Raw genomic sequence first — 14475 nt, forward strand, 5'->3', positions numbered from 1 at the left:
TTCCCGATGCTTCCCGATGCAGAGTGGCTTTGCTGGTGTTCCTACTGCAAGTGATTGCTACAGACTGTGAGGACCACCTGCCCGGTGCGATGCCACTACCTTGATTGGTACCAAGGTGACAGCAGCTTTGCTCACAATTCATCTGTCAGATTAATGCAAATATGGAAAAAGTGAAAAGGATAAACGATGTCTCAGTATTATTATAAAGATAATGGTGACTTTAGGGACCTTTGCGAAAAGTCTCAGGGAAGCGTCCACAGACCATACCACTGTCTATAAGGACGATGCAGCCGGGACTCCTGGCTAATCTAACGTATGGGGTTATAGGTAGCTACAGCGGGGATCAATCTTCAATCTAAATGAGTCACTCAACATTATGGGGGTGCCTGGGTGGCTCAGTCAGTTGAATGTCTGACTCTTGATTTCGGCTCAAGGTCATGATCTCACAGTTTAGGAGTTTGAGCCCCACACATGAGGCACTGCACCAACAGTGTAAGGCCTGCTTGAGATCTCTCTCTGCTCCTCATGCGCTTTCTCAAAATAAACTTAAGAATATTTTTAATAATACGTCACTCAGGGCACCTGGGTGGCTCAGTCAGTTGAGCCTCTGACTTTGGTTTGGGTCATGGTATCACTGTTGAGGAGTTCAGGCCCCACATCAGGGTCTGTGCTAACAGCTCAGAGCCTGGACCCTCTTGAGATTCCATGTTTCTCTTTCTCTCTCTGCCCCTCCCACCTGTGCTCTGTCTCTCTCTCTCTCAAAAATGAATAAACTTAAAAAAAAAAGATACATCACTCAACATTAGGTATCTTTTAACCTACAAACTGGATAGACTCAACAAATTCCACTGTGATTTCGGCCCCATAGAGCAATACTTTGTCAGGTTTCTCATGCAGCCAACACGCTGGCCTACTTACCCCGTGCTGCGGTGGGACACGCTGTGCACAATCCTTCCCCTGGCTTTCACCTGCCCCCAGCAGGCCAGCGCTCGGCCTGAGCTCCTGGCTGACTCCGTCAGGCTCCTGGACGGTCACGTACTGGGCCAGCTTCTGCACGCAGCTGCAGCAGCGTTCCAGCGCCTGCTCCTTGGACCCTCCGCTAAACTGTACCCGGAACATGCGGCTCTTGTTCTGTTGGACAAACGCAAAGTGCCCCCTAGGAACCTCACTTTGTTTACTGTGGGGACCGCTAGTGAGTGCTTCCCTTTGCTGGCAGCGGTTACTCTAGATTGTTAATGTGGTAGAGAAAAGGTAGTAATTTCTCTTCTCTCCCCTTTGGGGAGCTACTCATATTAAATTCATTTTCTTCAGGGAATTGACATCAGCAAAAATGGAAAAGCCCATATCATAAGGACCAGGAAAGTCACTGCAGACTAGAGTAAAAGATAAGTGTTCTGTCTTACTTTGGAATAAAGATTTCATAGCTTCTAATTCCTTAGGTGGAAAATCAGTGCTGACTCTGCTTCAAAAATTTTCAAAAAAAATCAGTTTTTCTAAATTTAAGTATAAAGAGCAAACTGGGTAGACGGCACACTAAACAAACCAGTGAAGTTGACAAACAAGACTGGGGAACAGGGGAGAGGCAGATGCTAAGGGCTGACGAAGCTCCCATTAGTAACCTGTAGTGTGCTCTTTCTTCTTAATCACCTTTCATTTACTGTAGGAGTTCCATCCCTTGGCAAATCAGCAAATGTGGGAGAGACACAGTTAAAATTGTAAACAATTTGGCAACTACATCGAACTTACTGGCTTCTAAGTTTAAAAAATGGAACTAAATTTTAACAGTAACAATGATAAACCCAGTATTTTAGAAGCAATGGCTTCCCGTTTTTCTAGTGTAAGATGCCATCTAGTTTAGAGGAGTCGATACGAAACAGGTGGTATGGACTGTGCGCCTTTGTTCAGTTTCTTCTGTAAAGAAATCCAGATGCTGACTTAGCACAGTGACAATACTTTCCATTTATTGAAGACGTAAATCACTCTGCTAACAGGAAAATGTTTCTAACCACAGTTCACAAAATCCTGCAAGCTCCCACAGGTAAAAATTCCTTGGTTTGCCAAATCCCAATTTGCACTATTTAAAGTTTCAGATAAAGCCATTAGGCAAAGCCATTTATTTAAGTTAGAGAAAACTCTGGGCATGGCTAAGTGATGGTAAGGTATCATGTTTAGAAGAACAGACACTTTACTGACACTGTTGGGTGCTCTTCATCTTTTAATCCATTTAATCTTTTTCCTAACTATAAAATAAACCATTATCATTATCCCCTACAACAGTGAAAAAATATGAATATATATATATATGGTACGCTATACTACTGTTTAGTAACATTTTTTTTTTTAATTTAATAAGTATAAAACAGAAGTATAGTTCATTGCTCTTAATGGCTGAAGAGTATTCCTTATTTAACTGGCCCCTACTGACATTTATTTATAGCCCTTTTTCCTATCATATGCCACAAAGCTTTGGTAGGCATTCTTATGTTTGTACATAAATGCCTAAAAGCAGATTTGCCTGGTCACAAGGTCTTGTGTATTTTGGTACTGCCAAACTGCCCTGGGCAGGACAGTATCAATTTACTCCTGTACACATGCATGGCGCAGGGGCAGAGAGAGGGAGACAGAGGTTCCCAAGCAGGCTCCACACTGACAGCACAGAGCCCGATATGGGGCTCAAACTCATGAACCAGGAGATCATGACCTGAGCTGAAGTCAGACACTTAACCGACTGAGCTACCTAGGCGCTCCTCTTTTAAATTATTTTAAGTCTACTAGGTTCACATAGATTCTTATTGTAGAATTTCATTTCTTTGACTACAAATAATGTTGAATATTTTTCTTCCGCATATTGGTCATTTGTATCTTTTCTGCATTACCTATTTGTTTCCTTAGCCATTCTTCTCTTGGATGAATAAATCCCCAGATTGTCAAGAGTAACTGAAAGCTGACTGTTCTTGAGGAAGGGAAAAGAACTGATAAGAGAACTATAGATTCCATTTTTATTTTTGGTAACTCTATGAATCTTTTTTTGTAAAACTGACCTATTTCCTGTTTACAATTAATTCGCTGTTTCCAACTTACTTACATGACTTTAAACTATATATGAAGATATCTATATGAAATACCTTTATTTTAGATATTTCCATGCTGATTCTGTAATTATCTAGCCTTTTGCAAAGCAATCACATTAAAAACTGTACCTCTTAGCTGGATGAAAAGCTGTACACGGAAACAGATGAATATTAAGTGTATCATCAGGGCAAAAATCTCAGACCAATCAATCACGTAAATCTAGAGGATTTCTATGTGAGTGTGTATAAGGAGGAGTCTGGACAGTTAGGGTTTCTTTAGAATGAGTTCTCAGAGTGACAGGGTTGGCTATATGTCCAACAACCTCATTGAAGCCTGGCTCCACGTTTGCTTCTGTAAAATTCTCAGGTAGAATTTGAGCTTATCATCTGAAGCCAGAAGTACCACCTCAATGCATGTGGACCCAAGATAAAACTAAGGTACATCAGGAAAACTGTGACAGCGAGTTACATCACCATCCCACATCCCCAGTGCCATGGGGGCACAATGGAAAACTGCCACTAGGTTAACAAAAAGGATTCCTAAGTTGAAAATCTTAATCAGATTTATTCTTACGCCATAATTAAAAGTGAGAAAGGGGTCCTTGTGGCAAAATGAAAAGTTTTCAAGTATATGCCAACAGCCATGAACTGGCCTAAATATATGGTCTATCATCTAAGGAGATTAACTCAAAATTACTGTATTTTAGGTGATGGCTTAATGTTAGATTGTTCCCTCCTACTTTAGAACACTTCATTTCAAGTTATTACAACAAACAGGAAAGTCCCTTCACACAGATGCCTTGCGGAAACAAAAGTTAAGGATAAGGGCTTGTCTCTTGACACTTCTCCTCATGTACTCACATGAAAGTCAGGCTCCACCTTCTGGGAGGCACTGGCCCAGTAAATTCTGACTCAGGGGCGTCTTCAGCTGCAGGCTCTACAGCTGATGTTACCTGCTGCCAGCACACAGGGAAGACGGGCCCCCAGTTAACACCACATGGGAGGAGAGCCACGGAGACACGAGTCTCAGCAGCCTGCCCGGGTTTCCTGCTGGTTTTAGAATCAATGCTCAGATCTATGAGGTCACCCATCACTAGGAACCCAACCGAAGCAGTTTTCCCCACTGGTAGAGAATTCCTCCACCACGGAAAAGGAAGGAGAGGGGAGTACAGGAAAAGGACTTAATGAGAGAAGGGGCTTCAACACTTTCTTTGATCCTTTACTTTGAAACCAAGAGGTCAAAGCCGAGGCCAGACAAAAATCATGAGAACACTCTTCAGTGAGTTACTGGGGGTAAAGAGGACAGGAGTTTGTGTTTACTCCTTTAAACCAAAGTTCCTTCAGACATGTTGACCATTTTCCGATTGGCCTGGTCCATTTTGATCAGAATTACTGAAAGGGGAAAAAAAAGGCCCAACTTACAAATATGCAGAACTTATATAATCTACTTAGTTCAGCCAGAGGGAAAAGAAGTATCTTTTATTATCCACAGAATTTAAGCTATATTAAATTGCTGTTAAGAGAATAAAAACTCTATTTCAAAATGCTTCTTCCATTTATCAACTTAAACGATGGTGTCTGTTATGTAATACTTCGTTAATTAAAAGTTATCCAAGGCAAGAAACACCAAAGATACCCTTTTCCAGGTAAGGCAAAAAGAAGAACGTGTTGGTTCAATATTAATACATCAAGTCAACAGATCACAGAAAGGAAAAAGAAACACAGGATCTTGATAAGGTGTCAAAAAGCTTTCGATAAAATTTAATATGTAATCCTGAGAAAAGTATTAGTAAATAAACTATAACTGAAAGAATATCTCCCTTACATGGTAAAAAAATATCCATCTGATCAACAGCTAGAAATGTTCTCAATGTCCAAACACTACTTCCCATTCAGCTTAGCAAGATGTCAAAGATGAGACTCTAATCATAAAATTAATGTTCTGAAGGGTCTAGATAATTCAGTAAGGCGAGAAAAGTAATAAGCTACTGGAAACAAATATAATTGTCATTGTGGATTATAAAATCACTTTCCTAGAAATTAAAAACATTAACAAATTATCAGAGTTAATAAAAGTTTAGTAAGGAAGTTAAATTCCAGTTAATTCAGGAAAAAAATCTAATAATAAGCAGCTAGAAATATCTCTGGGATAAAGAATGCCAATCCCAGTAACAGCAGACAAAAGTAGATAGAAATATTTCTAAAAACTACATATATGGCATATATACAACTACATATAAAATAACTACAGAACATATATATTTCTACATAGCATGTAATCTATACATGTATATAATATGTAGTCTCTATACATATTCTGTCTAAATACTTTGAAGAGGAAAGGAAGTCAAAACTAGGTGGTAGGTGATTCAAAGAAGAAATATAGGGGCGCCTGGGTGGCTCAGTTGGTTAAGCATCCGACTTCGGCTCAGGCCATGATCTCACGGTTTGTGGGTTTGAACCCCGCATCGGGCTCTGTGCTGACAGCCAGGTCAGAGCCTGGAGCCTATTTCAGATTCTGTATCTCCCTCTCTCTGACCCTCCCCTGCTCACGCTGTCTCTTTCTCTCTTTCTCTCTCTCAGAAATAAAACATTAAAAATTTTTTTAAAAAAAGGAAATATAGATGGCTAACAAATGTACAAAAAATGTTCACTCTCATTAGTTACCAAAAAATGCAAATTAAAGGAAGATGCTCATTTTTGCCAATCAGATTGGAAGCTAGCTTTTAAAAAAATATTTTTTAATGTCTGTTTATTTTAGAGAATGCTCAAGGGTGCATGAGCAGGGGAGGGCAGAGAGAGGGGGAGATAGAGAATTCCAAGCAGGCTCCACACTGTCAGCACAGAGCCTGATGTGGAGCTTGGATTCAAGAACTGTGAGATCATGACCTGAGCCAAAATCAAGAGTCAGATGCTTAACCAACTGAGCCACCTAGGTACCCCAATGGTTATTTATCTTGGGGAGAGAGACTGTGTGAATGGGTGGGTGTTGAGCGAGCAGGAGAAGAGCAAAGAGAGAATCCCAAGCAGGCTCCATGCTGTCAGCATAGAGTCTGACACGAGGCTCGATCTCATGAACCATGAGATCATGAACTGAGCCAAAATTTAAATGATATTCCCCTATTAGAAAGAATTTGGATAAATGAGCATTCTTACATACTACTAGTGCTGTAGAAACAGGAATAACCTACAGAGAGGGCAAATGTCCAAGATAAAGATATATTCTTCTAGGGCTTCTTTCCTTTTGAAAATCAAAACATTTTCATAATAGTGGAAACTTGGGGATTAGTTAACTGAATCGTGTTGCACCCAAACAATAAAATGCTGTATAGCCACAAAGAATCACATTTTCAAAGACTAAGAAATGACTTGGTATAATGTTCCTGATATAATGTTACATGACAAGAGGGCAGGATACAAAGCACTCTATACACTACAATCCCAAGTTTATAAATTATCTATACAGCACACACAGGGTTCACTGCCACAAGCTGATACATACAAGAGGCTGGAAAAGCCAAACACTCATTTTGCTAATATTAGCAGGTTGAAATTGGCCACATTACATTGTTCTGGTCCATGAGACATAAGGAGACATATTCTAGGGGTTGTGTAAGAGGGAAGCCTTATAGCAAGTTTATGTTTTCCTTCAATAGAAATTCAACAGAGCTATAGCAGCCATTTTGCAAATGTGAGGGAGAGGCCAAGGGAATTGCTAAGATATTGACCTTGGCACTGTGAAATTCCTGAGCCAATGCTACTACCTATTTCTGTTTGCTATTTAGTGGGAAAAAAACACACCCCTAATTTTGGGGGCCACTATTGCCTAGATTTTTCTGTAAGTGCATTTGAATGCTATCCTGATAGAAGATACATGCCAGGTAGCAACTTTAAAATGTTAATAATGAGGGGTGCCTGGCTGGCTCAGTTGGTTAAACATTCGACTTCGGCTCAGGTCATGATCTCACAGTTTGTGGGTTTGAGCCCCGTGTTGGGCTTTGTGCCGATGGCTAGCTCAGAGCCTGGAGCCTGCTTCAGATTCTGTATCTCCCTCTTTCTCTGACCCTCCCCTGCTCACGCTGTCTCTCTCTCTCTCTCAAAAATAAATAAAACATTAAAAAAAATTTTTTTTTAAGTTAATAATGATTATTTTTCACTGGTCAAATTATGGTTGGTTTTTACTTTACTCTTTATACTTAAAAATTGTAATAGTAGTATATATCAGGAAAAAATTAAAACTCAAAATATCAGACATACAGCAGAGTGTAACTTTTAGAAAGACACATATAGTTGACTCTTGAACAATGTGGGAGTGAGGGGTGCCGACCCCCACGCAGTTGAAATCCTGAGTATAACTTGTGACTTCCCCAGGAACTTAGCTAATAATAGCCTACTATTAGCAGGAAGCTTACTGATAACATAAACAGTCAATTAACACATTCTATATGTTATAGGTAGTATACACTGTGTTCTAATAAAGCAAGCTAGAGAAAACACACTTAAGAAAATCATAAGGAAAATATATTTACAGCACTGTACAGTATTTATCAGAAAAAAAAATCTTCAAGTTCAAACCTGAGAGTTCAAACTCATGTTGTTCTGACGTGACAGTCCTAGGCCGGGAGTCCGAAGACACGTGGGCGGCCCAGTTCTCTGACAGCCAGTTATAACCTTGAGTATTGGCATAAGTTGAGTTCCATTCCCTCATATGTAAAATGAAAAGAGGGCCTCTTGATTATGTGAAACAGGGTTTTTTGAGTATGTGCTCCAGACCCCTTTGGCAGTCTGGTGAAGCCAGTGAATCACTTCTCAAAACAATGTGTTTTTTTTTTTTTAATTGAAATTTATTTATTTATTTTGAGAGAGCAGAGCCTGTCATCGCAGCCCAATGTAGGGCTCAAACCCACAAAGTGTGAGATCATGATCTGAGCTGAAACCAAGAATCAGACAATCTACTGAGCCACCCAGATGCTCCCCTCAAAACAATGTTTTTAATCACATAAAATACATTAGAGGTTATAAAGGAAACCAATTATACTGAAATAGTTTACTACAATATTAAGACACTAATTTGTGAATTAACAATACCTACACTTGTTGACACATGCAATAAAAAGCTCTAGCAGAGGGACTAATCACCACCATAATTCTGAGGCCGTGATGAGCCTGACTGACCCTGACGATACCCGAGACACTGTGATGCAGTATGAAAGTAGCTGATTTCTACTGGTGCAGAGGTCTAATACTACTGGGCTCTGATGCCTGCATTCATAACTGAAGGAAATGATACATTTCAGTTAGATGTCAGTGAATATCCATGCAGTTCATGGTCCCCTGAATTCATTAAGGACCCTTTGGAGGGTCTGTGAATCCCAGGCTAAGACCCTACATTAGGTGCTCTATTAGATGCTCTTCCAACTCTCAGTCTATGAGCCCATGAAAAATTAGGAGCTTTCACCTACAGTTCAATATTATCTACTCGGTAAATGTTAACAGATTGGTTTTTTATAGCTATTTCTGAAAGAAAATAATCCAGGTGATTAGTCTGTATTGTATGTTTCTTTGATGAGGATTATTCTTTATGTGTAATGCAGCTAGAACGCAAATAAAAAGGAAATTTTTGAATATTGAGGAGGGAAAATGAAATGACATGTACTCAGTAAAGCATATGAAAACAGTAAGTAAGGCACACACTGATGTACCCCACCTCATCCCAGTGTGTGCCTGGGGCCTGCAGAATGGTTGCACAGCTCTGTCATAGGCAGGCATCAACAGATTAATCAAAGCCACATCCTCTGACTAACGAGGCTTCTGCTCTCCACAGACCTTGTTTCATGTTCAGTTCCCAATACAAACCTTTCTTAAACACATATTCTTCCCAGTACCACTTCCCCTGCAAAGAGAAGCTTCCACACTCACTGCCCCGCCCTCCATGCATACTTAGAAGATGACAAGGGTACGATCATTCGCTTACAGTTGGCCACACAATATCTTGCCTTTATCGTTGTTCCAAACAACAGACAATCCATGCGTCTCACAATCTTCAACCAGTTCTTGCTACCAATGAGTGAAAACCCTTCCTGAAACAAAATAATTAAGCACAATTAGCTAGAGAAGCAAAAAGGGACATGAAGAATAGCTATGGTGCAGCTGCTTCCTATTAGAAAGTTGTAGACTGATTCTTAGATTAAGCAGACTCAACACCACCGACTGCCAAAGATGACCATTCCAGTAAGTCCCAGGGCTCTTCCTGCCTGGTTGGCAATAAGAGTCTCAGCTTTTATTGCTTTATCTTTTCATACTGAAAATAAAGTATTCAAGATAGTTAATGTCCACAGTCATATTTGATATAAAACGCATATCTAGGATTTGCCAGGATGTTGGTAACTCGATACATCCTTGCAAGTGAGGAAATTCCATTCTAAGAATTTATTAACTTATCTGACACATGTCTAATTACACAGTGAAAGTTCTCTTCATGAGACTCTCATTTTCCAATGCCTATGAATGGAAAAATCGAAGCAATCTGTTTTTGGATGCTGCATGTCTAGTTCTTCATTCCAATCTGAAAAAAGAAAAGGCAAAGAGGGCAGTAGAGGGCACACTAGTCTCAAAAGAGAGACAGCAGTTAGATCCTTCTGGTGGAAAGATGAACTTTTTCTGTGGCGTATTAATAGTAAAGTGAACAGAATTGATTATTTAACCATTATGGTCACTCATAAGCTCCAATTGTGTCAGTGGATTTCCTCAGTTAGGAAGCCTGTCAAGTTAGAATGCATTTAGTGTCCCCTAGGACTAATCCAGGGAACTGAAACACTAGCAGTATACAGATCCTGCCTGCACACTGCCTGTCTGCCTTGTAGTGTTAATCCACCATGGCCAGGGAAGGCTGCTGGAGGGATCTGAGAAAACTCTTACTTTGAGAAAACAGAAGAAAATATCCCTTGTAAATATGAACCCTTACAGAGTCTCTCTTCCTACATCTATATCCGATGAAACTACAACTTCCAGAGAAATGGAGAGCCTGGGAAAACTGGGTGTGAATTCCCTGGCATTTTCACTTGAAAAATTAAAAAAAGAGTCACTTCTAGCATGCTGATTCTAAGAGTTTCATCGTTAGTAGTAGCTTTAATGCTTTTTAATAAAAAAAGGCAAACTATCTGTGATTTCTTAAAACTCTCTCAGAATCAGCAGAAAGAAATGTGTTCACCATCAGATCCCAAATACGTAGATACTGTAGAGTAAAATGGCAGTCAGTTACGAGGACTCTGACACTCACACATCGCTGGTGGAAAGTGCAAACTGGTACAACTCTTATGGAGGGCGATTTGGCAGTATCAGGATGACCAATGCAGTACTCTTTNACTCTCTAACCCGGCAAATCCAATCCTGGGAATTCATTTCACAGATCAATCTGCACACACGTGAAATGTCTGCATTTCTAACAGAAGACTGGAAGCAATTCAAGTATACATCAACAGTGGACTGATTAAATCAAATATGGTACTCTTTACAACAGAATACCACACAACTATAAAAAAATTAATACTCTGTATCAGTGCTGTTCAGTGGAAATATAATTTGAGCCACATATATAATTTTATTTATTTTTTTTAAAGACACATTTATTCAGGATCATGATCAGACTATTACATTTAGCATTCAACAGCCTGGGTGCAAAAAAAAAAATCTACACTAAAACCCTTGGTTGGAATGCTTTACGCTTTCCACAGAACAGAAACTAAAATAACCTGTTATACAATTAGTCACAAATACAGTCCTCGAGTTTTCTGCCCATACACATGAGTCTTGTCTAAAACATGTCTTCTTTGTAGCAGCTAGGCCCTGCCACCACTGTGCTTGGCTGAGTCCACAAATCTGTTGTAACCTGTAGCTTCCCTGTCGCTTCTCTGGCTCTCCTCTCCTGCTAAGCTTTGTTTCCTGGCAGCAATTAAAACCTTCTGCCATTGTCATAGCCACTACTGCTGGAATTGCCACAGCCACCTTGGTTTCGTGGTTTGGCAAAGTACTAGCCTCCATTGCCATAGGGCCAGAGCTTCTGCCTCCAAAATTCCCTCCTTTCATGGGTCCAAAATTTGAAGGCTGATTGTTATAATTGCCAAAATTATTATAGCTTCTACCACCTCCAAAGTTGCTTCCATCGTTACCAAATCCATTATAGCCATCTCTACTGGCACCATATCCACCACTACCTCAACTGCTACCAAAGCCACCACGCCCATTGAAGTTTCCTCCATGACCAAAGTTGTCATTCCCACCAAAACCACCTCCACGACCATCACTGAAGTTTCCAGAACCACTCTGACCTCCCTGGCTGGCTGAAGTGCCAGTCATCTCTTGCTTAGATAGAGCTTTCCTTAACTCACAGTTGTGGCCATTCACAGTATGGTATTTTTGAAAGACAATCTTGTCTACAGAGTCATGGTCGTCAGATGTTACAAAAGCAAAGCCCCTCTTTTTGTCACTGCCTCGGTTAGTCATGATTTCAATCACTTCAATTTTCCCATACTGTTCAAAATAATCTCTCAGATGATGTCCTTCAGTGTCTTCTTTAATGCCACTGACAAATCTTTTTCACAGTTAAGGTAGCACCGGGTCTTTGAGAATCTTCTCTGGAGACAGCCCTCTTTGGTGCCACAACTCTTCCATCTACCTTGCATGGTCCTGCATTCACGGCTGCATCCACCTCTTCCACAGTGGCATCCGCGACAAACCCAAAGACTCCGGAGCCCTTAGTGTTGGGACCTCTCGTTACCACACAGTTGTAAGCATTCCCTATTGCTCAGAATGGCTCCCCAGATTCTCATCAGTTGTTTCAAAGCTCCAACTCTGATGAAAAGCTTCTGCAGCTTCTGGCTCTTTGGGAGACTGACTTAGACGTGACGGTGGTGGGAGGGGAGACTAATGATGCTCACTCGGCCGCGTCCACAGGCAGAAAAGCCACATATGTAATTTTAAATTTTCTAATCGCCATGTTTTAAAAACAAGAAGTTGGTAAATTTTTAATATTTTAATTAACTTAATATGTCAAAACGTGTCAACATGTAAACACTGTAAAACATTACAGCAGTGTAAAAAAAAATGTAAACTAAGTCTCTGAAAGCCAGTGTGTTTTACACTTCCACCACATTTTAGTTTGGATCCTACATTTTTGATGGTTGAAGTGAAAGGTCATTCTACCAAAACAATAACGTTAATGGGAAAATTATTAACACTGCTTCCATTTTAAAATCTAAATTTAGGGGCGCCTGGGTGGCTTAGTCGGTTAAGCGTCTGACTTTCGCTTAGGTCATGATCTCGCGGTTCGTGGGTTCGAGCCCCGCATCGGGCTCTGTGCTGACTGCCAGCTCAGAGCCTGGAGCCTGTTTCAGTCTGTGACTCCCTCTCTCTCTGACCCTCCCCTGCTCACGTGGTCTCTCTCTCTCTCTCTCCTAGAAATAAATAAAACATTAAAAAAAATAAAAAAATAAAATCTAAATTTAAATTAAATGTAAAATTCTGGTTTTTAGTTCACATTTCGAGTGCTCAATAACCACACATGGCTGGCCCATTGCTACCTTCTCAGATGGTGTAGTTCTATAATAGTATTAACCTCTAAGGTATACTGTTCAGCAAAAAACAAGCTACAGAACAGTGTCCACAATATAGTTCCTTTCGGTAAGAAAAGGAGGAAACATACAAAGTATATTCTTCTTATTTGCTTGTATTTACATTAAAAAGAAATGGGAAGGATTAGTGTAGACTAATAAAAAAAAAAGCTATGTGTACTGAGTGGGAGTGAACAGGGCAGATGAAGTAAGATTTTTTTACTCTTTTTTTATTTTAAAAAAATTTATTTTTTGGGAAGACCACAAATGAAGGGGCAGGGAAAGTGGGACAGAGGATCTGAAGCAGGCTCTGTGCTGACAGCAGTGAGCTTGATATGAGGCTTGAACTCACAAACTGCAAGTTCCTGACCTAAGCCAAAGTTGGGCACTCAACTGACTGAGCCACCAAGGTGCCCCTACTCTATGTCTTTTTATATTGCTTTGTGTTTTGGACTACGGGAGGCTGTTAAGCATTTATGTGGCAACATCTGTGAGAACAAGGACACACATTCCAATACGGCAAAAACTCAGGAAGAGGTGGAAGCAAGACCTAAAGAAATGATAAGTCCATGGGAACCCTATACAATTTTTACAACTTTTCTGTAAATCCAAAACTATTCTATAATAAAAAGTTGATTAAAAAAGAAAAGAAAGGAACAGCTCTTGGCCCCTCCCTGTTCTCACCTGTTCCTATCTCTAGTGCAGTTTGGGCTCTAAGGGACCTCTTCCCTGGGCTGCTCCACAGATCTCTCTACGCCAGCTCACCCGGCCGGATCTTCACACACGCTGCCATTCCTACATGGCGCTGCCTTGGTAAATGGTGTCATGCACACCTGCCTTTCACCCAAGTAATCACTTGGTTATCATGCTTGACTCCTTTCCTTACTCCTCTCTCAACACCAAGAAGTCCTCAACTCTCCAAGATCCTACCCCACTAGCTTCTTCATTGACCATTCCCCCCATGTACACTGCCGCTGCTGCATCAGGCCACCACCAGTTGTCCCCAGAATTACCGCACTATCCCCGGATCTGGTCCCCCTTCCTTCAGGTCTAATTTCTCCATCTATCCGTGCGATTGCCAGAATAGTACTTTGTAAAACAAACATCAGATGAAGTCATTCCCTTTTGATGCTATTGCCTCAGCATCCCCTCACCGCCTGCAAGAAGCACCTGCCAGATAGAGTTCAAATTTCTAACATTTGTTCTGCCTTTCATGCGTGATTATTTCCTTCAATTCTCCTATAAACGCTGTATTAGAGCCACATACGAAGTTCCCTGCAGTTCTGCAAGTGTGCCATGCTCCTCACACCTGGATTTTGTTGTACAGCTCATTCCTGAAATGGCTTCCTTTTTCACTGATTTTTGAGAACCCAGCTTTATCTCCACCACTCCCCACAAGACTAAGTTGGCTGACCTCAGAATTCTGTGCTCTCATAGGATCTTGTACTTACCTCCTAAGTGGTTACATTTCATAAACTGAGGAGGAATCTGTGAGCAGGCAAGGCAGGTTCTAGAATGTGTCTTATTACCCCTGGAAACCCCAGCAACTAGCACAAGGTTTAGCAAATGCTACTGGATCTACCCCAGTGGCCACCACACTTAGGACACTGTACAGTTGCCATGTGGGGAAAGGTGTTGTCTCCTCACTGACAGTGTCTCTTATTTGAGCCATGTTAGGGACCTTCATAAACCTGTCCAAACCATTTTGCCTTAGAACTCTGTATCTCTCTTCTCTCTGCCTCTTCCCCTGATGTTCTGCCTAATTAACCTCCAATCATTGTTCATTTCATCCCTAA

At 40.7% G+C, this 14475-nt stretch overlaps 1 protein-coding gene and 1 pseudogene across 1 annotated transcript in view; both read right to left on the reverse strand.

The window, feature by feature from the left end:
- The window catches only part of REC114 (REC114 meiotic recombination protein), a 110171-nt gene that overhangs the window by 7395 nt on the left and 88301 nt on the right, over positions 1–14475 (reverse strand). The window contains exons 3-4 of the mRNA XM_077746016.1: positions 9068–9151; positions 919–1131 (exon numbers count right to left, since the gene is read on the reverse strand). Coding sequence (XP_077602142.1) covers positions 919–1131; positions 9068–9151 — 297 coding nt within the window. The remainder of the gene's footprint in view (positions 1–918; positions 1132–9067; positions 9152–14475) is intronic.
- LOC144218477 (heterogeneous nuclear ribonucleoprotein A1-like) lies at positions 11023–13742 on the reverse strand (annotated as a pseudogene).

This window comes from Crocuta crocuta, unplaced genomic scaffold (assembly GCF_008692635.1).
Source record: "Crocuta crocuta isolate KB4526 unplaced genomic scaffold, BGI_CrCroc_1.0 scaffold130, whole genome shotgun sequence".
Classification (NCBI taxonomy): domain Eukaryota; kingdom Metazoa; phylum Chordata; class Mammalia; order Carnivora; family Hyaenidae; genus Crocuta; species Crocuta crocuta.